The 24,719-nt window shown below is 38.4% G+C and overlaps 1 protein-coding gene across 4 annotated transcripts in view; it reads left to right on the top strand.

Moving 5' to 3' along the window:
• The window catches only part of PEX5L (peroxisomal biogenesis factor 5 like), a 149,701-nt gene that overhangs the window by 85,442 nt on the left and 39,540 nt on the right, over positions 1-24,719 (top strand). For 2 of the 4 annotated variants that reach the window (XM_080410056.1, XM_080410059.1), the window contains one exon: positions 22,867-22,971. The exons of 1 other annotated variant lie outside the window; for it this stretch is intronic. In XM_080410056.1, the coding sequence (XP_080266182.1) occupies positions 22,867-22,971 (105 nt within the window). Of the gene's footprint in view, positions 1-22,866; positions 22,972-24,420; positions 24,460-24,719 lie in introns of those variants that run through there. One more of the 4 variants, XM_080410058.1, reaches the window with a different exon arrangement.

Here is a 24,719-nt window from a genome sequence, read left to right as displayed (position 1 = left end):
TTCCAATGACTCAATTCCAGCACCATGCTGTGGTGCCCTTTACTTGTTCCATTTCACACAAAGCCTCAATCACAGTATTATCAGGCAGATAAGAGTTACATAAAGTGGGCTTAGACAGGACAGTAAAAAGAAACAGATTATTTGTGCTCCTCTTGCTTGCATCAGTACCTGGAGCGTTCCTAACTCAGCTCCTCCAGGAAGGGCATACAGAAGACAAGGCTACAGCTGTACCCAAAATCAAGACTGGGCGGTTGGTAACAGAGTGATGAGATTGCCTGGTGACCGTACAGAATTATCTTTCAGCATAACACATGAACACAGGGGCTGCACCAGCTACAAGCAATTGACTTCAGCCTTCCTATCAACAATGAGACCCCAGTCCTGCTTCTATATGAATCGCAGAATGAGACAACCATTATCTTTAACTGTTGTTTAACCATTAACCCAGTACTGCCCAGTCCACCACTAAACCATGTCCCTCAGCGCCACATCTACAGGTCTTTTAAATACCCCTGGGGGTGGCGACTCAACTACTTCCCTGGGCAGCCTGTTCCAATGCTTGACAACCCTTTCGGTGAAGAAAATTTTCCTAATACCCAATCTAAACCAATCCATTTGCCAAAAGGAAGATACAGGATTTTATGTACTTTAAACTGGTTTAAAAGATACTGCAACAAAAATACGAGTGCATTCTCCTGGCAAAGATAATATCAGACACATGGGAGCTACTAGCTCAAAGATGCATATTAAAAATTACTAAAACAGAATTGGGAGTAACAAGGCACCTGGCCTCCAGGTTTAGCAGATTCCCGGGAGACATCCCTTCACACCAGAGTCTTTTCGAAAGAGCATGCTGAATTTATAACATATTTAAGGCTGAAAAGCCACACAACATGATGTGCCAGGGTACCCAGTTAGTTTCAGAAGCTGCATAGGACACAGATTGGAGGCAGAGGGAAGGGGGGGAGATAAACTCTTTATGTTTTAGTTTATTAGGTTTTTTTCCTCCAAAATTAACTTTAATCATTGTCAATAAATTGTCCTCTAGGGGAAGGGGGCAGGGGGAGAGTTCCCAAAGCAGATTTTAAAACTGCTCCCAGTCATAGCACACTTACCCCTGCCAGGCTGCACACAGACCTGGAAATCTACTGTAAGAGGATTGTACAGAGAAAAACTCCACAGGCTACTTTTAAGGCTGATCTATTACTCTAGAGGTGAACAATTTAATTACAGTTTTTACTGGAATTTTGTGATTTTACTAGAAGTTTTACTTTTATGTTTGATTATGTGATAGACCTTTGTCTCCAAAAGAAAGGCTGCGTGCTCTGTGCAGCTTGCTGCTGTCTGGTATTTTACATATGCAATGGGTAAAATAACATGGCAGCACAAATCCTGCAAAATTTTGCAAATAATGTGACTTCTCAGTTGAAATCTTCATACCAATTTATATCCTTGTATACATTTAGGAAAGCATGATGGATAACATGATTAATTGCAAATGAGTACAAGTTGTTGAAATATGATCGTCCAATAGTTAGAAGCTTTAAAACTCCCAAATTGTTTCTGCAGCTGCTGAATCTTCTTCCTAACTGGTCTTTTAAGAAGACTTCACTCTAGAAAAATTAAATGTCTCACTTTGCTGAGTCTTTTCAGTAATTTAAGCAATAAAAGAAGTTCATTATGGAAGGTAGATCACACATGTTTGAAAGCTTAATTCTCTAGATATGACTTTTAACAGGATATATACATAAGTTCAGCTAATGTATCCCTGCAGAAAAATGTTATGCCTCTGAATAAAATGCCTTTTGCAGGCAGCAGCTGGAGACCATATTTTCTAACGTGCAGTGTATGGAGATGCAGGGCTATAGGATTACTGGAGGTCATATTTGTGCAATATAGTTTAAGATAATCAATTTTCGCTGCTTACTAACAATTGGCACTTTATAACTTAACAGTAAGTCCAGGTTCATTTGTAGTCCAGAAACTGCCAAAGACCAGACACAAGACAGCAAACACCTTTGCCTCACAAACCCTTGGCTCAGTTCATCGCAACGCATACTTCATGAGGGCTGATGATCTCATGTCTATTCCTTCTCTTCTGACACTTACCATGATCTGTGCTCTCTCTCGTCTGTCTGACCTCAGCACTTATCACCTCAACAGCTGTGCCTATTCTCCCCAAACCAGTATTTCTCTATAAGTAGCCTTCATCCCTAATGCTATTTGGAACAGGGAGATGTGGTGAAACTGATAATAGGATTGTGAATTTTGTCAACAACCCTTTTTCTTTTCTTTTTTTTTTTTTTTTTTTTAATCTGTGCAAAGAACAACTGATAAGGAGTATTTACCATCCAGGGGTTCTGTAGCTGTGCACACTGACCAGGGCTACCTCTGGGCTCTCACATTTCTAAATATTCAAGATGCTTCATGATCATATTTCCCTATCATTCATAAAATACAATCATGAGCTCCATTTGCCGCTTGGAACTAAATTTAGTCTAAAGACAGACATTTCAAATCAGATGTGTTTTTTTCCTGACTGAATACAAACTTTAGGCTGATTTTCAGTGTTTATTTTTAATGGATTCTGAATGCTTTCATTAATTCAGGAACTCAACTGATTACACCAAGAGAAGAAGGACTTATTTTGCTAAATATAATTCCTGCTTATGGGATTTACAGAGTACCCCTTATAGCTGGGGAAGGCAATAGGATTGTGAGCATTTACCATCTTTACAGGGTGAGGCCATAACCACTGCCAAATTCCCCAGGTTAAAGCTCTAAGGGCTGATCACAAATGCTAGCCTGTGTCACATCCTGAGACAGATAGGGTCTTTTTACATGTTAAAATAGATTGTTATATTATATCTTAAACAAGCTTTTCTCTTGATACTCATGTCACATGTAGCTACAACTAGAAAGCAGGATGTAGTTGCTGCGTTTATAATTACATTACTCAGATCTTAATAAAAGTGGAGAGGACATGCAAAACTATGTATTCCTGCCGTGAGCTGCCAACAGTTTGGCTTTAGGAAATCCTTGCAGAAGAGCACGCTGTATACATGTTCTCATGAGCTCATAATCTAGCAATAGCAACATGGTTGGGCAGCAATATAAAACCTTACAACAGGAGTATTTGTAATATTTTGAACCAGCTTCCAGCCATTTTGAAAACTGCTATTTTTACACCACAAAACCTAATAACTGTTCTGGATTTCCTGGAGCCAAAACAGTATTATTTTTCAATAGCTTATTTCACAGCAAAAATTCCCAGCAACCTAGGTGGGACAAAGCACCTACATGATTTTTGTTACTCTTCACTATTATTTCAATAGTTTCCTGTATGAAAGAAGAAGAGACTACAGACATTATTACCGCAAGAAGTTTAAGTACAGTCTCATCTTTTATTTCACATTAATGGAATCACAGAATCACAGACTGGTTTGGGTTGGCAGGGACCTTAAAGATCACCTAATTCCAAACCCCCTGCCACAGGCAGGGACACCTTCCACTAGTCCAGGTTGCTCAAAGCGCCGTCCAGCCTGGCCTTGAACATGGTCAGGGATGGAGCACCCACAGCTTCTCTGCGCAACCTCTTCCAGTGCCTTATTTCTTCCAATTTGTCTTCCACACTGGCATCCTCTTAGCCAGTATACTGCTATATGGCCTTAGTTCACAACTCTGAGCAACTTGTAAGAATTTAATACTCCTTTATAGAAGTGTTTCCTCACATTCACCCACTCACCAGGGCCCCAGGGAGAAAAACATCAAACTCTCACAAGTTGTTTTGCTCTACTATAGAGATGACAACCACATGGCAAAGATTTCCTGTCGAGCACTGAGCCTTGCCATAAAAAACAGAAATTCCTTTACATCCCTCTAGTCCTACTTTTTTTATTCCACTTACTGCTAACATTAGGAGATATGATTATTATTTTTTTTTTCCTTTTGGAACTCATCCATGGAAATAGCAAGACCAACAAAGAAAACAAGATATGTCTAATGCAGAAAACTCTGAAGTAGCATTGTAAAAAAACCCCAAAACCCAAAAAAATCCTATTGATTGAACATATATAATTTGGTTTTAAATGTCCACATTTCTTTTCACTGACAGGGATTGACCAACATGACAGAGTTGCATGCAATTTTTGCAAACAGTTAATGAACACATTTCTCAGGAGAAATATAGCACGTATGGACGGGTTGGCTGGTGATGTCTGCAGTACGCATCAAATACATGTGCAATAAAGGTAAAAGTTTGGCTAGTGTCAAGCCCACCTACACATCTCATTTTCAGAGACCCCTATTCGCTAATACTATGAATTCAGTCTTTTGTGCTGAGGTATACCTGAGTTTCATATCTTGCATAACTGATCACAGGCTGGAGTCTGAGGAATAATACAACATTCACTTTCTGAATTAAAAGATCTTCTCTCTAATAGAAACAAATATAGCTTAGTTATTCCTGTGTTCAGGTTTTATAAAAGGAGAGATAGCACTGAAATGACAGCACTGCATTCAAGGAATAGGCAACCTCTCAGGGTGCATTTACGTGCTGTGGTGAGCCTCACTGAGACAAACACTCCATGACAGCTATGGTATTAGTTTCTCAAAAACGTTTCGTCACATGATTCAAGTGTGCCATAGAGCACATTTCTGTATTTGTTTCAACAACAAAATTGTGTCATGGAAACATTTAGAAGATTAATCAGTAAGAGGATTTTTTAAGAGATTCCTAAATGTAGGAAGCCTGCCGGTTTTCCAACGTGCAAGTATCCTGCTGAGAGGGAACAAAAATGCTGAACTACAGTTGGGACAGAATTTCTGAGTCAATACACCATTCACTGAAAAAAGAAGAGTCAGCATGGTATATTTACCCAACAAGTAAGAAATAAGCTTCTTTGAAAGTTTGTTGAGGACTTTCGATCCCTGCTTTGAAATAGCATCCTGTTCAAAAATGACATGCAGTTCTGTTAAAAATAAAGCTAGAAACCTAAGAACATGAATTCAGATGAATGTCCAGTCCCTTAATATAGAGACAAATAATAGGTCACTGTCCTTTCTGTATGCGGATTCATCTTAAAAATATCTTAAAAAAGAACGAGATTGGTCCTTTTGTGCATCTTTTCACGTCAATCAGCCCTTCTCAAATGTAAACTACTATGGTATTTAGATGAGGACACAGAAGTGTTTGTACAATAGAAACATTTCCTGTCTTGAACCAAAATACATATGCTTAATTCATGGCTGCATTATATTATTAGCTTGCAGTAGTCCTGTGACTGACTATTGTTTTTTCTTTCTGGTTATTTCCAAATGATAGACTCCCAGCTGACAGCAGAAGTTCCTTATTATAAGGACCTTTCATCCGTATCTTATTATTCTCATAAGCCTCTGTATTAATGATGCCTTCAGACCTTGTATCATCCATAGGTTTATTATCAACCCCAGCTTTTAGTGCTAGTCTTCCATGAAAAATATTTGGAGATATCAGTCCCAGATGTTCAGCTACTGGTTTCCTTCTGACCTATATTTTTTCTGTCACCTGAGTAACTAGAAGATTCTGACTTAATAGAACATCCCATTTGATTCAAAGCTAAATATTTTAGTAATTTTACAATGCATTGATAATCCTTTAGTTGTGGGTCAAGTAACAAGAATATTTTCATTGTGGTTTTTCCAGTCGGCCAATGAACCAAAGACAACTACTCACTCACCAGAAGAGGCAGACACAACCTGGTTACAAACAGAACATTTACAAGCGCATTTCCATAGCATGTACACTGCAGCTGGTGCTAACTGTGCAGAGGTCCCAGCAGTTCTCCTGCTAAATCTATGTTTGGACATTGCTTTATTCATATCATTTTCCAAGGTGCTCAGTATTCCAGACCATTCACATATCTTTTTCTAAATAATGATATTAAATCAATATATAAACAAGTCAAAAGAAATGTCAACATTGTACAATAGCTACTGCAATGTAATATGTGTTCCTAAAAAGCCACAGCTGTGTTTTATTGGTCCACAGTGTAATTTCACTCCACAATTTCATTACAGAATATTCCACATCCTGCTTTACAAACACTACCTATTGTTTCGAGGTATAATATTCAGTGTAACAAAGAGAATAGTGGGCAATATACATCAGGACAAACCTCCTGTTAGTCAGAAAATGGAACATAAATACCTGATTTTAGTTCTGTAACAGCATTTCTGGCTCACTGAACATGTAATTCTCAGAGGATGGATTCCAAGTGTTGACATATTTATTGTAAAGTAAATTTCAGGGTCAAGAACTAGCCTTCATTACTATTTTATAGATTATTTCCTAGGAAAGTTTATACAAATCATAACTTGAAACAAAGAGCAAGCCATTATCTGAAATTCAACAACTGCATACAGTAGGACAGTACCATGATATACCTAGCAGAAAGGTTTTCTGCTAAATTTTGGGCTGTATTATAAAGAGCAGGAAAGTAGCAGAGGAAGGCCAGCAGAGAGTCCTAAGGCCACTGAGGGGACGTGCAGAACAAAACTGAAAATTCATTAAATCCTCTCTGCACATCATAACACCTGACCTGAAGTGTGGGCTCAGAAGAAAGGTAGCAGCTTTCCAAAATAAAACATTCCCCATCTAGATAAAGTAATGCCACTTGAAAAGGCTGCTGAAATCACTGCCTGTGGGAGTATTCTGTACCATCTACTCCTGCTGGAGAAGTGAGGCACAGACACGATGAAGTGAATAGCAGAATGTTTTTTGTGGATGCATCTCGTAAGGCAGGTGTAGGGTACAAGTCAGTCTCTCAGTCTAAGCTTGTTTTTTCTAAGCTGGGAGGTCAGGTAGCCAAACAACACACTCCTCTCACTTAAGAGCAGTGCTTAAAAAGAGAGAGCTTCACAAGCAGATTATAAATCCCATGAATTGACTTTTTCCATTATAAATATATATATATGAGCATGTTCCCTGTGAGACACAAGTGATGTCCAAAACAAAGAATTTTTTTTATATTGGTTAGAGATGAGGTCAACTAAGGTGAGCACATGGAATAGTATTACCTTAAAAGCTGTGAATTGCTAGGAATTCCTACATCACATGGTATCACACTGCCCAGAAATTTAAAGCTACTTCCTTAATGGTAAAAAAGCAAAACACCCTTACTACAAAACCTCGCAAAGGAAGTCCTCCTTTCCTTAGCTCCTACAGTATTTGTAACAATTGAAAGTCATCTATAATTTGCTGATCTGGTGATACCTGTAATACTTCTCATTAGACTTAAGTAACTAACTTGAAATAGTCGTAAACATGCTTGGTAATAGGAGTTCTAAATTACACAGCTACAAGACAAACAAAAGCCTGTATTTCGTACTTGATCCTTTTCTTGTGCAGAGGTGTCACATTAAGAAGGGGAGCTTCCTCCAACCCTTTATATTTGATCAGCCCGTCAGCTTCCCCAGAAGGATGAAATCCTCGTGTGTCCGCCCAGCCTGCCCGCTACCCGTGTTTTGACAGCCTGCTGTAGGAGACACGATTCGACTAACCTGCTCAGGCACCTCTGCTGACAGCATCACTGAGTCACATCCCTTGTAACAACTGCTGAAATCCCTGGAGACTTACGCAAAATGAACTTCAGCTGAAGATTTTTGTTACACGAAATACAAAGTTTGTGACAAAGTAAGGTTTGAGGATTGCCAGTGATAATACACTGCCTGCACAAAACAAACTTTAAACACACTTAACAGCTAGCATGAGTTAGTCATAAATAAAGTTCTTACTCAATAGGCACCCCCAGGGGGAGAAGGCAGGTTCACCCTGTCAGCTGATCCCAGAAGGTAAAGGAGTCTTCCCTGACCACTTCCCTCATTTGTCCTCTTCATTTAATCTGATGAAAGTCATTTCACCACAATGGCTGGCTCAGCAGCGGACATCATCTCATATATTCTTCATGTGACAACTGCTATATAGCTTATCAGCTGTGTGGTAGCATCGAGTTCCCGTTCCTGCAGGGAGTACAACAGAGCCTGGCCACGGGGTCCCCACTCGGCTCCACACTCCATACTCCTATCAGCAGGTGCTGGGATGGCAGAGTGTGTTGCTTAGGGGGCTGTGGCAGATTCCATGCATGCCAGCTATCCTGAAAGTGATAGCTGTATTTTACCCTTAAAACCTTTCTAGAATTCTATGCTTCTATTAGGTCCCCGTTTTCTCTAATTCACTCCAAAGTAATTTTCCCACAACAGGAAACCAATTGTGCACGTACCCTTTGATCACAAATAGGCAAGGGAACTTCAGACAAATTTTTAAATGGAGCACAAAATACAAGCGCTTGCTTGTATTCACTGCATGTGGTTCTGATCTACATTTATTCTCAAAAAGCTCACTTTTGCATAGAAGACAATGTCTCATTTTTATTAACAATTGATCTCTAGCTATCTATATGTATGAAAAATAACATGTATATTTTTTGCATTTGCAAGCAGATATTGAAGAGAGTTTCTAAAACAAAAAAAAAAAAAGCCTCTGGTATTGCCAGGGTGTTTACAGAGGGCAAAGATAAATAAAAAAGCCTGTATGCAAAAATAATACACAGTTAGCATTGTTGAATTCTCAGTACTGAGAAGTAAAAATTAAACTATATTGTCACAGGCAATAAAGAAATAAAAGGTCAGTGTTTGACAAAAATGCCAACACAAAAAGACCAATCCTTTGGAGAAAATAGCAACAGCCTCAGCAGGCATACAAGAAGTTATTCCTCATACTTCTGAGATAACAGGGGCGTGAAAGAAATGGGTTTTTTTCCAACACTTTCAGGATAACACAGAAACATTTGAAAGGAGATGGTCTTTCATGTACTAGGATATAAGAACAAGTTCATGGTCTACCTTAGCCAAACTGTCTTCATTCATTGGCACTGTTACTGACCAAAAAAAATCTATTCTATTAATGCAATGAGAAAAAATGTGTGAAAAAAACCCAAGTGTAGCTGATGAGAGGGCAGTGCAATTCAGAAAGGAGTGTGTGAAAACAGCTCCAAGCTATCCTTTCCCCTTCACTGACCATGAATCAGCTGCTTGAATTTTTTATTGGCTGCTAATGACTCCATGGGCACTTCATATTAAGGTGTGAACAGGAGGGAGAGGGGGAAGAAAATCCTGGCAGCGCTGTGTATACTCTTAGCTCAGCCTTTACAGGATCAGCCACAGCTTGGCAGGGTCTCAAACAAGGCAGCTCCTATGCAGTCCAGGTAACACCCTCCCCTACAGCAAAGCGCCGGTGCTTTCCGATTCTACCAGGCATTTTACATAATTATAGGAACTTCTTCCTTACCCTGACCACGCAGTAGCTACACCATGCCAATACCACAGGCTGCCTCACTCCTGGAAATCTTCACTCCCCTCATCTCTGCCGGGTGTTCTCTGGCACTGATCCCTTGAGACAAAGGCACACATTTCTCAGTTCATTTTTCAACTCATGAACCTCTCTCCACAGGAAGGAATGATTCAATTCAATGTCTTTACAAATATGCAAGTTTAACTAGATAATAAGCACATTTCTTAGAGCCTGAGATTTTGGCAGTCGCTCTGGTATGTTATCCTACCTCAGTAACTCCTCTGTAGCAAACTCCGAGTTAAAGCACATGTCACTGGCCTCTCACTGCTATCACCATCTGCGACAGCTTCTTTTTTCCTCAATTATGCTCACGCTATCTAGGCTGAAAAAGAAGTCTTCCAGTCCTTGCCAGTCTAAGCATATGCCTACATATTTATTCAAGTAATTTTTATTGATCTGAGTTGACAATGCCATCTTTCACATCGTTTCACAGGCGTTTCATTAACATGAAGTATCTGAAGCTTAACAGGAAAGAGTCAAGATTGGATCAAGACTTCCTTATTTACAAGTTTTTCAGAGTGAAATGGTGCAGCAGCGTGTTTCTGTGAATACAAAATTCAGAGTGCTGCCTGATAGTTACAGACTATCATTGTAACTATAGTAACATTGTAACAGATAGTCAGAGCATTGTCACTAGAAAGGCCACTCTACTCTCTTCCTAAATCCACTGGGAGACAACATAGTGAATTCCTGCTGGATAACACCACCAGCAAACTCATATTTCTCTTCCTGTGCTGGCCCTGTTGCTCTCCTCAGCAGGTTAAAAGCAAAATCAAGACACATATATTTGAAACTTCACCACTCATCCTGTACACCCAAGAGCTAACACCCACTGCACCCATGCTGGGGCGCCAGAAACACCCACGCTCCCCTCCCCAGGTTTGTCAGCTCCATCCCTGTCTACTGCTCAGTACAAGCAGCAGGCAGGGGCAAGCTGCTGCACCCCTTTCTCTCAGGTACTAGCTTGTTAATTCTCTGATAATAAGCACACTTATCAAGGCTGTCTGCAAGCAATTCAGAAAGTGGTTAACACATCCCTACTTTTTCACTTGATCAAGATTAATTTTGATGTTCAAGTACAGTCCATGCTAAATGAATGCGTTCTTGTGGAAGGGGACACAAGCAGCACATGGCACTGGGCTACAAGGTTAATACAGATTTTTTTTCCTGTACAACCTCTGAGGAGAAACATTTCTGGCAATAGCTGCCATGCTATTGTCAGGCAACTTGACCGCTACAGCATTAGTTTTAATATGCCCTGAACTACAGGGAGGATTTAGTTTGGCTTTAACTACATAGGACAAGACTGGCACTAGGTTTGACATCCCAGCTGAAGAAGCAGAATCCACTAATTAGTGCTACAGTACATCCAAGGGATTGTCTATATACCAGAAGCTAGTTTTGAAATACAAGCAGTATCATTTACATCCCAAGAAAGTAAATACTAAAGAAGCTTCACAGCAAGCATAATTGGCGATTTAACAATTCTTTGCATATCAAATCTTAATTAAGGCATTTTGAGAATCAAGAACCTCTCTGTAAGAGGCATTTATCATTACCAACTTCTTTTTACTACTTGGTCACAGGTATCACGCTCTAAGGTACTCACAGAGTTTTTCTTAAGTAAAATTACTACCCCACCAGCCAAACTAAGCTGGTTTAAATAGTTGCTACAAGAAGTGTGGAGTCACCAGCTTTTTAATTATAGTGCAGACATCTCCAAACTGATAGTAGATAACTGAATTTTGAAATACTGTTGAATTACAGGGAAAAGAAAAAAATAGACACCTTTCTTCTCTAATGAGAAACTTGACAGCCTAAGCACGCGGACTGCAAAATGTAGTGTACTTTATAAACATTATTATACATTATTAAAACATACATTTTAAAAGCATGCGTAAACTGAGTGAATAAGTACATCTTTTTTTCTATAGCAGATGTTTGTTACAAGTGTGCAAAAATATGTAAAGGAGGTAAAAAAATTATGAAAATAGTGCTTTTGATGGCATTATAGTAACTTGATATAGAAGAGGGTGAATGCCTGTTTAAACAGAACAACGTAGAGCATATCTGATATCAGCGATGCGCTGGCTATTAGAAATAGAGACATTACTTTCAGCTCCTTCTAGAATAGGCCAAATGCTAATAACTGTGATTGATATAAGGTGAAATTAAATCCACTGAAGCAAAATAGAATACAGAATACTTGCAAATATATACAAAAACCAGATTCATATAAATTTAACTGATGTGGCCAACTGTGCTAAAAAATTATCTTAAACAGTAATGATTAAAGAACGAGCTTTTAATTGTCCAAGAGAGCTGAACTTCTGATTAAGTATAGAAGTAACTATCTACTAGTGCACCTACCTTTTTTCATTTTTATAATTACAACATTTTTGCAGTATTAAAGTAGTAAAGTCCATTCTCCACACTAATATTACACATCAAAGAATTTAGAATGTCTTTTAAGAGCACACTCATAATACGTCAATTTTAAGAACTTGCTTTCTGAAAGTTTACAAAATGTGTGACATATGAGGGGCTGAATGAAGGGACAGTAGCATAATCCTCTCTAAATGGGTTTGTAGGATACTGTTAATGCTGCTTTTGCTGCATTAATGTACTTCAGATGAGATCATTCCAAAGCTGAAACTGTGCGCAGAGGCCATCTCCAGGTCAGGGACATAAAGTTATTTTGCAGTCACACTGTTATTTCACCACCTCATCTACTACTGCTATTGTCTCATAAATGGCAACCTGCTATTTTTAGGGAATGAAAATAAGGGGGTAAACATTCTACTACACTGCATTATAAATAAGACTTTTATTCTAGCAAGTATGTACACTAAGATTCAGAAATCTTTGTTAGAAAGAATGCATAGTGCAAGAGACAGAATAAATTTGGGGTCAAGGATGCAGCACAAAGCCCCTTTATTACCAAAGTGCTATAACAGTTCTGCTTTAGTCCCCACTGTAAAAAGGGCTCAGATCTTAAAGTTGTAGCAGAAAAATGACATAATAAATTCAAGGGTATCAAATATTTATGTTGTGGTGGGAATCAGATGTTTGTATTACGGAAAGTGCTAAATCTATCCTGGCAGCATTCAGAATGATGGCTGGAGACAACACAAATAGGTCAAGAAAATAAGTTCTAGAAGTATTTTTCAGTCATAAACTATCCCTATCTGTTGTTTTCAAACCTGCCACCTAGTATGGTATGTTTTCATTATTTAATATGTACAGGTCAAATCACACGCCTGATGAGAAAGTAACAACAATCTGCTTCAAAAAAAATATCCAGATAATAACTCTCCATCCACCCTTTTTTACTTTTTTTTTTGTTCTATTCGTTCTCTTCCTCAGCATATTTCTATCCTTTTACATAGTAGGATCACATATATTATGATGTCAGGATTAAATGTATTTTAGCATTTCACGTCAAGAAAAATTTCCATTCTTTTTGCCCAGTATTTGAGCAAGGCATTTAGCAAAAGAGTCAAACCCCAAAATCCTAAACAGAATTAAACCTTTTCCTGTAATTATTATACACAAATCACAAAAGAATCTACAAGAAAGAATTAAACTGAAGGCATGGATTTTGATCACATAATGTTTACCCCAGATTTATATAACTCAAATCCTGAGATTTTCATCCTAATCTTTAATAAGAGTTAATACTGATGAGAATACATTACAAACTGCCTTTTGTGTGCAAGCTGTCTTCCTCTGTAAACCAAATCAAAACAATCAAAGTAACAGTCATTATAGAGATAATACAAGTTTAAAATGGTTCTGAAGTTCGGCACCTAGCAAGGGACATATGTATTCAAATAAATGAAATGCTATATCTTATTATTCAAAACAGTATGCCAGATTTTATCTGACTCAGAAGTAACAGGGCATCTGAACAGTTGCCCTTATTCAACATAATTTCACCTTTCCTAAATACCATCTTCCTTAAGGGCTTTCAAAACAAGAGTAAAACCATCCTTACAGCGACAATAAGCAACATAGACTCTTTTAATCTGGTAATGTAAAAGCCAGAGGAAACAACAGACAACGTCCATCCCACAGGTTTGATAAAAATTTCTGTTATATTCTCTACAGGTGTGCCAGTTCTTCTGTGTGCAGAAAACCAGTTTCAGGACTTAAATGATCTTAATTATTGCACAGAATTGTAACTATGAGATATAAGATTACTATGCATGCAGAGCCTACTCTTAGCTCTATAAAAGATTTCTTTTAAATTGTATTTATTTCTTTGCCTCTCTTTTTTCTCATTCTAAATGTCTGATGAGTCTCTGCCCAATCTAGAGACAGTATCCACAAACAAGAATATTGGGCTAATGGGACCCAAGTCCTTTTTTGGCGATGCAGGCGTGCAACTGTGAAATGAATGGGTTTATAATGATATCTGGAACAATAACAACAAAGTACTTAAGCTTGTGAACACTGAAAAAAAATACATACCACTTCTATGTTCTAGGCAGGGAGAGCACAGATTATACCCTTTTAACATCAGAACCTGCATCACTTTTTTTTAAAAGAACTTGCAGCATGTTCCAGGCACAATAATACTTTTAGCTGTCTTTTATGCATACTTAAAAGTATTGTCACACACTTTTCAGTCTCATTGGTCCCAAGTGAAGAAGTACTAAAAGAGAGCCAACCCACAGACTGATGTGTCCTCAGAGATCATCCACTTTTCTCTGCAAAAGCTGGATTCTGAGACTGAAGACAGACTGCTACCAGGTACTAGGAGATCACCTTTTATGTGAGGCCAAAACACTTCCATGTTGCCACATCTAAATGCATTTTTCTATTGAGAAAATTAAGCAATATCAAGATAAAACAGTCAAGGCACAACAGTTTCTGGGAACAGCTGGATCTGTCTGTTTTTTTAAAATAAACAAATAGGAACATCTAAGCTATTCCATGACTCCACATTTTTCTCTAGTCAGGGCTGCCTTTGCTATATTAATAACGATAAATTAATGTTTTGACTCTCAGGACACCACACTTGAGAGCACAGGAACCTCCCTCTAACAGCAACAGAGTTAAAGGCAGAGATAATGCAAAAGCAGACCCAAGAAAAACTATCAAAAGCAAGATTCCCACATTTATGACAAGTACACAAAAAGTTAAATGCTTGTCTGGAGCTTTGTAGCTCGGGTTGTTGGAGGCTAAATATGAACAGCTATTAACTTCCCTGAGGGCTATCCTATCATTAAACCTATAAAGCATTTTATATAAGACAGGCTCAGAAACAGTTGTCTTGTAATCATCAATTAGTTCTGAACCACATTCTACATTCTGAATTGCCTACAAAGACTGTTCTGTATTCCTGCTGTTTGACAAACCTCTGATTTTTCCACATTAAAAAATACCACCTCAGTATATTTTCATTGGTTTTCCTAAACAGTTTTTTTTTTCTAAAAAAGCACACGCTATGTGTATATATATTTTTAACTGCCTTATTTATTCAACTTCAATTCTGTGTTTAGTTTAGCTATGGCATTACATCTTGAACAGCATTAGTACTAATGAGAAAGTTCTGCATGTCCGCAGATAACTTATAATCCAAACTGATTTCAGCTGTATTAAATGATTTACTCATTCTGGATTAACAACCTGTGTCAGGGGGAGAGTGTAAAATAATTTAAATATAATTTCAATTTCTACACCCCGAAGTAAAAAAATCTAGATTTTTAAAGAGAAAACTTTTAATAAATAAATAATTCTCAGATATGGCTTTAAAATTAAATGCTGATATCTTTACTGCCTGCTTTAAGTCACAATTCTCAATAATTCTTACTGATGATCAAACTTCTAGCCCTCAATACTCAGAAAATGAACTAAACTTACCTACAAGGGTGGGAGGGTGGGTGGTGCGTGCAAAGGACAGGCCAACACTTCACGTCTACATACATCTTTAATTCTGAAGGCATTTTAAGAAAAGTATGTGGAAGAAGACATGCTTCTGTACAATGATAAGAAATCTTACAGATTTATCAAAAAGTCTTCCATTTTATGGTCCACTGACCAACCTGTGTCAGCTGAAACATCTAGCTTTGTGAACCAGCAGAGGAATATAAGGAAAATTTACTAGAGCGTGTTCCCGTCTCGCATCTGAAGACAAGTACATGGAAGACTATTCAAAATTATCTCCTGCCCAGGTTCTTATACACTGAAACATTGCTAATTATTAAAGAGAATGTATGTGCACCAAACATTTTAAGGCACAGATTTCACTGGTTTTCTCACTCATACGACTTTTTCACAAACTACCACAGCTCCAGCACAGACACATAATTCAGGTGGTATTATTTCTTTATAAGAAAGTACAGTTTAAATTATCATTTGAAAGTAACAGACAAAACGTAACACCCAACTGCTCATATATCTGAACAAATGGAAATTAAATAATATTATGTTCACTCCTGTGCCACAAAAGCAAGTTCTACATTGCACATGCACATGTCACAGTAGATCCTGAGTGCCAGAAATCTGTTCCAGGAGCTCCCTGTGCTTCTAATTTTATCATTGATGTCTGCTGCTGCTGTAACCCTTCATTCAACATGAACTGCATCCTGGGAAACTCCATTAGGGATAACAAGCAAAGAAGTGCACAAAATTTTAAGTCGTATCAGGAGAAGTTGTTTTATCAGTAATATTATGTGTATCAAAGCAGCAAGTCAGACTTACCATATATAGCCTTTTTGTGTTTACTACATTTGCCACAGACTGCTAATCTGTTATCTGAACATTTCATGAAACAAAGCCATTAAAAATTGTGTAGCAGCTTTCAGAGGTGAGGAACCCCTACCACTTTAAAGACCAATACGTTATGTGCTGGGAGGAAGCAAGTGAGCAAAATACTTAGTTTACACATCATGTATGCAGTAAACACACATTTAAACAACGGACAGTACATCAGTCACCAATCTGTTTATTTTGAAAGTGATCCAACTCCTTGAATTTCACTTGAACTAGCACTAGAGGAATGCCTTATTCTAATTCAGTACATGCTTTTTCACAGTAATAAACTAATTCTGTTGTTATTATGTATACATTATGATTGGGGCTCATGATACTGAAGTCAACATAAAATGAACCCCATTTGAAAGAAAAAAAAATTAATTCTCTGCAGAAGACTACCAATTGCCAGTTACTAAATCAAATTATTTCACAATGTTCTTTGACACAGACTAAGTAGAGCTGAAAGAAATTCAAAAATTTCAAGGAATAGCTGTCGAAGTTAAATACTATTGTGCAGTCAGAAGACTCGTCCCTTTGATAATGCAGTTCCAAATTATCAAAAGTCAATCAAACACTAAAAAAATCATTTCTATATATTCACAATGGCTTTATTAAAATATTACACTTACATAAAAAGAGGGGACTGCAAAACGCCTCACCTAAGCCTGCTATCACAAGCAGCTATATTATATAACTCAACCACAAAAGGAGAACCTTCTAGTTCTTAACTTTTAAATAGTTAGTTCTGTCCCAGACTTTGCTCTTCTTACCAGCTTGGCTCTGTATTTCAGCCTGGATTTACTATTTACAGTTAAGTCAACATTATTGTTCCAACATTAAAAAGCGTTACTTTGCTTAGAAGATACACTCCTTATGCATAGTTTAAATAAAACTTTTTGACTCAAGAGAAGAAAAACCAACCGAGTTTCACTGGATCTTCCTCCTATTAGCCTGCAGGAATCATAGGAGTTTATAAGGAATGAGTTAGATTTGACAGAATTGTTTATTAATTTCCAGTCATCATATGTGTTCAGATGCATTGAGTACAGTAACTTTGCTTAAGTCCTTAAAAGAAAAATGGCTCTTGCAGAGCCCTCAACCAGAGATGCTTTGGAAGCAGTCCCACTTGGCTTTCAGAATGCACCTACAGGCATCAGAATGAGACAACTTCTAAAGGGAGCACATGTAATGCAACAGCTAGTGACGGTCAATAGAAAACCTAACCGCCATTTCAGCGCAAACACTTCTCAAACTGGAATGCAATTCAACCACATTGACATCTAAATGGACATAAGACACAACCCAACGAAGGTCAACGTGAATATTAGTAATGACTACCTTTTATCAGCTATTATCTTTCTTGCCAATTTTCTTGTACGCCATAAAGCCTTTCCATATTAATATCAAAATCTATTATTCCATCAAGAATGAAAAAAGAAATGAATGAAAGATGAGTAGTACACTTCGAACTCAGCCAATATGCATTTAGCTGCTTTACTGTAAAGTACTTCTTTAGGCAAGCATTCCTATACTTGATCCCTTCTGTGTAGCCAACACTAATCTGTATTTTATCATAATCTCATAAAAATTAACTTACTAAAGGTCACGAGGCAAGAGAGGTTGGATCACCACTAACAGGAAGTTGACAAAACGTTCCAAAGGATGCAAGTACAATATGGAAATACTAGCTCAGGTCCTGAAAACTCATCTACTTTAACAATACTGCTCCCGGTTCAGCACATGCAGCTTGTTCACATCTCCACACCACAGTCAATCGAGCACTGCCTTAAGGAATTATGTTCCCATTTTACCTTAGATACATACCTCACTTTTTTCAGCTCATAATAAAAAACAGCCAAGAGCTCTGATGAAACAGAATTTTCTGTTTAAATATCCATCTTGTATTGGTTCATAAAACCGCTTGAGCATATGGTTTCTCATTATTTTTAATGATACATAAGGTGCAAGATTTACCACTAGAAAACAGTAGGAAAGGATAGATGATGAAAAGAAAGACATATGGAGAAAACACGAACAGAAAAGCCTGAGAAAGGAAAAATACAAAGTAATAAACACAGATGCAATGAAATCAAGAGCTCACAGTCATATCGTGGACACTAGAACTCTCATGGTGCCATTGCATAGCTGTGTGTGCTCAATTTGAGGTAAAAATGTTAGCATGGCATAATTTTAAACAGTAAAGCCAAGTTTTTTCCTTCATTTTTATTTTTAAATTGCACAAACCACAAAGATTTGTGGTGCATAAAGCCATTTTGAATAGGCTGCTTAATTAGTACTCTGAGTCTAATGTACCAGCTGCCTGGGGATCTGGATAGCAGCCAAGCATCCCAAGTTCAACACATACAGTAGTTCTATCTGTTCTTTCTGCTAACATAGGAGGACTACAGCTACTATAACTTGTAAATTTACTACTAATACATCTTTCATGAAGTTTGCTTTATAAAACCCTATTAAACCTATTAAAGCTATTAAAAGAGCAGATCAGTACTTCAAGATATTCTGGACTGAAATGTACTTGGTGTTTTTTGTGTTGTTTTTTTTTTTTTTCAAGGCACTTCAACTCAATAGCCCAATGCGAAAATTTCAGGATAGCTGGTCACTTTTTTGGCATTATATTCATAAATACAGCAAGCTGTTATTCTGTTACTCCACAACTAGGAAGGAGAGATGCCATGTGAAATTAGTAATCATATCCTACATGTAGTAGCACTGTCTGCATATCAAATTTTTCTATCAAATTTCTTTACGAGGAAAGCTGTGTTAAAATGTCTATTTTACAAAATCATAAATTTAAACATGCCCGTGTTGAGATGATTTCCAATAGCTCAGTGAACAGCAACGTATTGTAGTGTGTCAAGTAAAGCTTAAACAGCTTGGTAGAATCTTTGGAAAACAAATGGAACAGCACAGTGTATATAAAGGCAAAATTTCTTTCTCCATGTATACGTATTAAAAGGAATCCAATCACTGAATTTCTTGCTGTTCACTTGCTCACAAGAATAAATTGTATAAATATTCATGAAAGGTGAATTTGTGAATCAAGTACCTTAAATATTTGATAAAAGCAAACTTTTATGTTACAGATTTAGATAAAATCCTTTCATTGCATAGAAAATGACAAAGAATTTATGTAATTAATCTTTGCAGTTTAAATACCATCGTCAATGTTAATTATTTACAAGGCTTTGACCACTGGCTTTTCGTATCCAAACTTGGAAACAAGTGTAATGAAGAAAAAAATTACAGAAATATATAGTACTTCAAACAGTAATGTTTCAAGTATGACCATGTATTCATTCTGATTTGCCCATCATGACTTGAAAATGAACAATTGGTTCTATGTATTTAAAGAAAAGCTTTATCATGCACGAGCACAGTTACAAAGCCATATGCATCAGTGATTTAAAAAAATCCCCAAACTGCATGCTGTCCTAGAAATCTGTATTTCTATGCACCTACAGTAGTTTAATTAAATGCGCACTACTAAGTACCACATCTAAATAGCGTGACTTCTACAAAATTTAATTTGTAACTATTCAGAAACACCAGCTGCAAAAAAAAAAATAATTAATATTTCCTTACAAATTCCTGCCAACTCAGCACACTCCTTCAGAAATGTCTATTACTATCCATTATCTCATCCCAAAGGATAAACTTAGAGAAACCATTATTAAATTCTGAACCCAACTCTATTATAAATATTTAGTGTCATGGGAACACTCTGAACTCTACTCCTTATTTTGCTCTGGAGACATCACCTAAAGGAAGCATTCCATTTTAAGTGTATCAAATAATGAAACAGTGGCATGTTTCTCAGTTTTTCTTAAGCAGTATGTTCCACAAAAAAAATTAATATATATTTCCTTCATCAGTTTGTATTTGTCACGACTTGTACATAGGTTGCCATGTTCTGCATCACAATTGTTTCCATCTACATACCGTAGACAAATAGGGAATTATGAAATTTATTTACTAAATTATTAAACTGCATTTAAATGAGAAAATAACTTACCTTGCACATCTGCACTATCAACAAACTGTTCATTGTGAAGATCTGGAAAGTGCAAAATTAGCTGTTACAGAATTACAGGGTTTCAGCAATAAGCTACTGTAACAGATACAGACATACAGCAAGCCAAAACACTAAGAAACGACACTTAATATTGAAGGAGAACAGGTAAATAGCACCTTTTTAAAAAAAAATATTAAAAAATCCTTCAATAGATACTGTAATAAATGTGCTAGAGATTATAATTTCAGCTGCAGTTCACAACAGTAACAAGGTTGTCCTGGTCGTAGAAAAACTGTTTATTATTCCTCTCCAATGCTTTTGCCTAACCACTTCATAGGCAAGGGCTGAATATATAGTATTCACTACAGCAAATAGAGACCAAAATTTTCAAGCTTACGTACTTTATAACGGACAACAAAATCCATTTCTAGTCACCAGAATAAAAACCTGGCTTTTGCAATGAATTGGTCACATGTGTATCTCTCCACCATAATCTGAGAATTTAAGCTATTTCACTGCAGCGCCTTTCTCTGTGGTATCCAGGAAATTGCCTACTAACTTCTAGTTTCAGAATAATGTTTTTCATACCATAGGCCGAATAGCCAGAAATAAATCAACCTGACTTACATGGAGTCTTCTAGGAAAGCTAAAAGAAAGACCTAATCTTTTTTTAAAAAAGTATTGTCAAACTACTTATTTTGACTAGCAAATATACGAGGTCTGCTCGTAAAAAAACACTAGCACAGAGGTATTCATCAGGTTACTAGTCGACATTGTACTATAGCCACTGTAAACTGATGAGACAGATTTTATATATGGTGTCAACCACTCCCAGGGTTTTGCAGAGTTATGTTTATGAAAGGTTAACAGCAGGCACTAATATAAGTATCATGACTCTTTTCAGGCAGTAGGTGAAACCTTGAAGAAAAAGTGGCTCTGTCTTCAAAAAAGTGACCTGACCTTTGCTTTGGTGGGTTTTTACTCTGCAAGAAATAAAAAGCACTGCATGCTTTCCAATGCATCCTTTCTAGCTGATAAACTATTTTGTTCTAGCACTCAGCACAAAAGGACTAAATTTTTAAAAGATCAAGTAGCATGTTATTAGTGCCAGCTAACGATGGCTCCATGTCATACTAGAAACAAGCTTCATAGACCTGGAACATGTCATACAAATCACGAACACTGTAAATATGTAATTGGCCAAGAACCTTTGATATGCTTACTGATCAGAAGTAATTCTCATTGAATTAAATATATTTAATTTTATAACTGCTTTGCAGTTCTTTGGATATCAAAGGCATCACAAATCCAGCATGCTTATCATTTATGACACTTCTGCTCCGAGAATTTCTTGCAGCATGCAAAGAACTCTCTGTAGGGTAACTGTGACATATCGCACCAGCAAGCTAACCTAAGAATGACCTGACAATTAATAAAATCTGTGCAAAAATCACAGTAGTATGTAATGTTTTTACCTGCAATGGATGAAATGTTTCTGGAACCACCTGTAGTTCAGTATAAGCAATAGTGGGGTTTTTTTATTGGACACAGAATACATTGATAGCAAAAGTAATTCTTGTATATGATGTGGTAGTAAAGAACCCCTTCTGTTAGCAGACTTTAAAGTATTTAAATATATTTAAGTCTAGTGTAAAATAATGCTTTTATGGAGCCAGATCCTGCAGTCTTTGCACAGCTAAAACTTCCATGGAAATCAATGGGAGCTTTTAAAGTATAATAGTAAGGACATGTCCAGGGTCACTAGTATAATACAGTTCTGCTGGTATGCTTTATGTGTCCACTCAGACTTTCTCCGTCACTTATAAGACTGTAAGAGATCAAAATACAAAACCCCATGTGAATTCAAGAAGATAAATACCCTTCTTAACTAAAAAGTATGGCACGTAATGTTAGTGCATTTTTTGATTGGCTAAAATATTAAGTAACATTGAAATATTTTAACCTTGTCTTGAATATTTACAATATATTAAGTGAATTTTAAGAAAAGTTAAAAAAAATCCCTACTGTAACTTCAACAGCAACGACCATTTTGGGGAGAACTGTAGCAATGCCTACGATGGCAGAATTTGGCTCCGTATATTCTGTTACCAAAAATACAGACTGTTTATATGACATAAATTGATTTTTAAAAGTTACTAGAGCTATAAGTACCATGGGCCTAGCCCTACAGGTTATACATTGGAATTCCAGGGAGAGTTTGCCTCAGTGAACTACAAGGAACTGTGCTTTATTTGCAAAATCAGCTCGATGCTATTTTTCTGCAAAAATCAGGTATTCCATATCTTAACTTTTTGATACCCAAAATTAAAGGGGGCTGATCCTCCAGACCCCACCCCTACGGAGATGCTACGCTGCAGAAGGTGCAAACTCTTCCGTAGGCACCGGAGTATTCCCAGCCAGCCCTGCCCCGGCAAGGCAGCGCCGCGCTCCCGGTGGCTTCACTGGGGCAACTCTAACCGGCCGCGTGGTTACCCGCCAGGTTCACAGATGACCTGTTACTATCATCGCTACTCCCGGGCAGCGTTTGCGTACGCTGCCTTCCACCGAGCTGTGCTTCCAGCCGCCAGCCCGCCAGCGCGAGGGCCGGCCGGTGCTGGGGGGGGGAAGGGGCCGCTGCCAGGCTCGCTGCTGACTCGCGCCATTGTTGATTTCGCTGTTGTAGGGGAAAGGCTCTAGGGCGGCAGATAAGGCTGTTGCCATGGTGATGAAGGAGATGCCGAGGGAGGAGTCTGCCGAGGAGAAGCCCCTCCTCACTGTGACATCACAGGTGGGCGGAGCGCGGGGCTCTGCGGAGGCCGCGGCGGAGCGCGGGGGCCGGCGGCGAGGCCGCAGCCGCTCGGGGGAAGCGGCGGCCCCAGGCGGAGGCGGCCCAGCGCCCCCGGCCGCCCCGCGGTGCTGGGACCCCCCGGTGCTGGGGACCCCTCGGCCAGAGGGACCCGCACCCGGGCGGCGCTGCCCCCTGACGCGCGGGGTGCAGAACGCAGGGGCCGGGGGGGCGCAGCAATCGGTTCGACGGGAAAAGTTACACAAAAATGCGCTTTCTCCCCTCAAATGAAGGGATCCGTAGAACGTACGGTACACATCAGTTACCAGAAACTGTATTTAAAAAGCAATTTAAAATTTCAGTTATAATTCATGCCATCAATATTCGCGCTACAAACACTCATTTGCAACGCACATAAAATATTCACACTCAATGAATATATGAAATAAACAACCACTTCACAGTGGTACCACTTTCCCTGTCGCCCATCCCACCCCTAAGCTCTCACTGGGATTCCGCTCCTGGCCCAGGTCAGCCGGCCTTCTTTTGCACAGCTCACTGCTTTCATTTTACAACTGCATTCCAAGGAAGGATATCATGTCACCACAGGAAACCTCACACCTTGGAGTAGCCAGCAAACCTTTGGTGGCTTCATTAGTTACTTGAAGATAGTGACTGAATGCTACTGTAACACACAGCCCTTCCATCGCACTGCAGGAGCGGATTTTATTCCCTCCTGTCACTCACGTACGTGAGTTTGTTACCCAAGCAAGTGCATTCAGCTTACTGTTAATATTTAGCACACGTAAGTTGTTCCTACTCCTCAGGAGGTTCAGTGGAATTAATCTTACCACATAGTTGTTCTTAGGTGAGAGAATTCAACAAAAGCCACAATCCTGTTTTTTCCTTTCGTGGTTTTGGATAACAGCTACTGTACTTTCTGGAGGTATTTAAGTTGCACGCAAGGCCAGCACGTACTTCTCTTACAGAGCATCACAGATGTGCTGCACTAATGCGTACACGTTATAGAAACACCATCTGCCACCCTGGAAAGCAGGGCTGGCACCCTTCTCCCAGCCCCTGCTGAACGCTGTGTTCTGCTTGCGGTGAACACAAAGCAATCACACAAAGGAAAAGGGTGCTCCCTTCAAGGCATCATTTCTAATTCCTAAGTGACAAACAATTAGACTCCAACATAAAATGCTGTCCCCTCTACCTCCCCCGCAACCACCTCCACTCCACCCCCCAAAAAACCTATTTGAAAACTTCCATGGGTTTCAACAGGGCCAGGAGCCTGGGTTCATTAAATGTTTAGTGCACCATTTGTAGTGGTTGTCGGTCAGTCTCCTCAGCGATAGTCTATGATAAATTTATGAGTAAAATGCTTGTCTGTGTTAGTCAGTGTAATTTCTTCCACTAAACAAATACCTACTTCCCTGCTATGCACCAAAGGGGTGCAGAAGCCAAAAGGAAGCAGACTCAAGTGAAAAAGTGAGTATTTTCCATAGCCATCTTTGCATCATGTATGTGTGATGTGCAGTCATACGACCATGTTGCATACATCATTTGTATCCTAGTTGTCTGGCTGTGATGTTGTTTTGAGGTGCTGTCTCTTTAGTGTGTCTGTGTAAACCTCTCGTTCAGACCATTCATTCAGAATAATGCACTGCTATATTGCTATATATGTTTAACCATCACCATCAAAGTGGCTGTGTCTGCTGTTTTACATGATGAAACAGATGGATGTGGTT

This window comes from Falco punctatus (genome assembly GCF_963210335.1).
Source record: "Falco punctatus genome assembly, chromosome: 13".
Classification (NCBI taxonomy): Eukaryota; Metazoa; Chordata; class Aves; order Falconiformes; family Falconidae; genus Falco; species Falco punctatus.
Note: the sequence above shows the minus strand (reverse complement) of the source record. Positions and strands in the feature narration are given on the sequence as shown.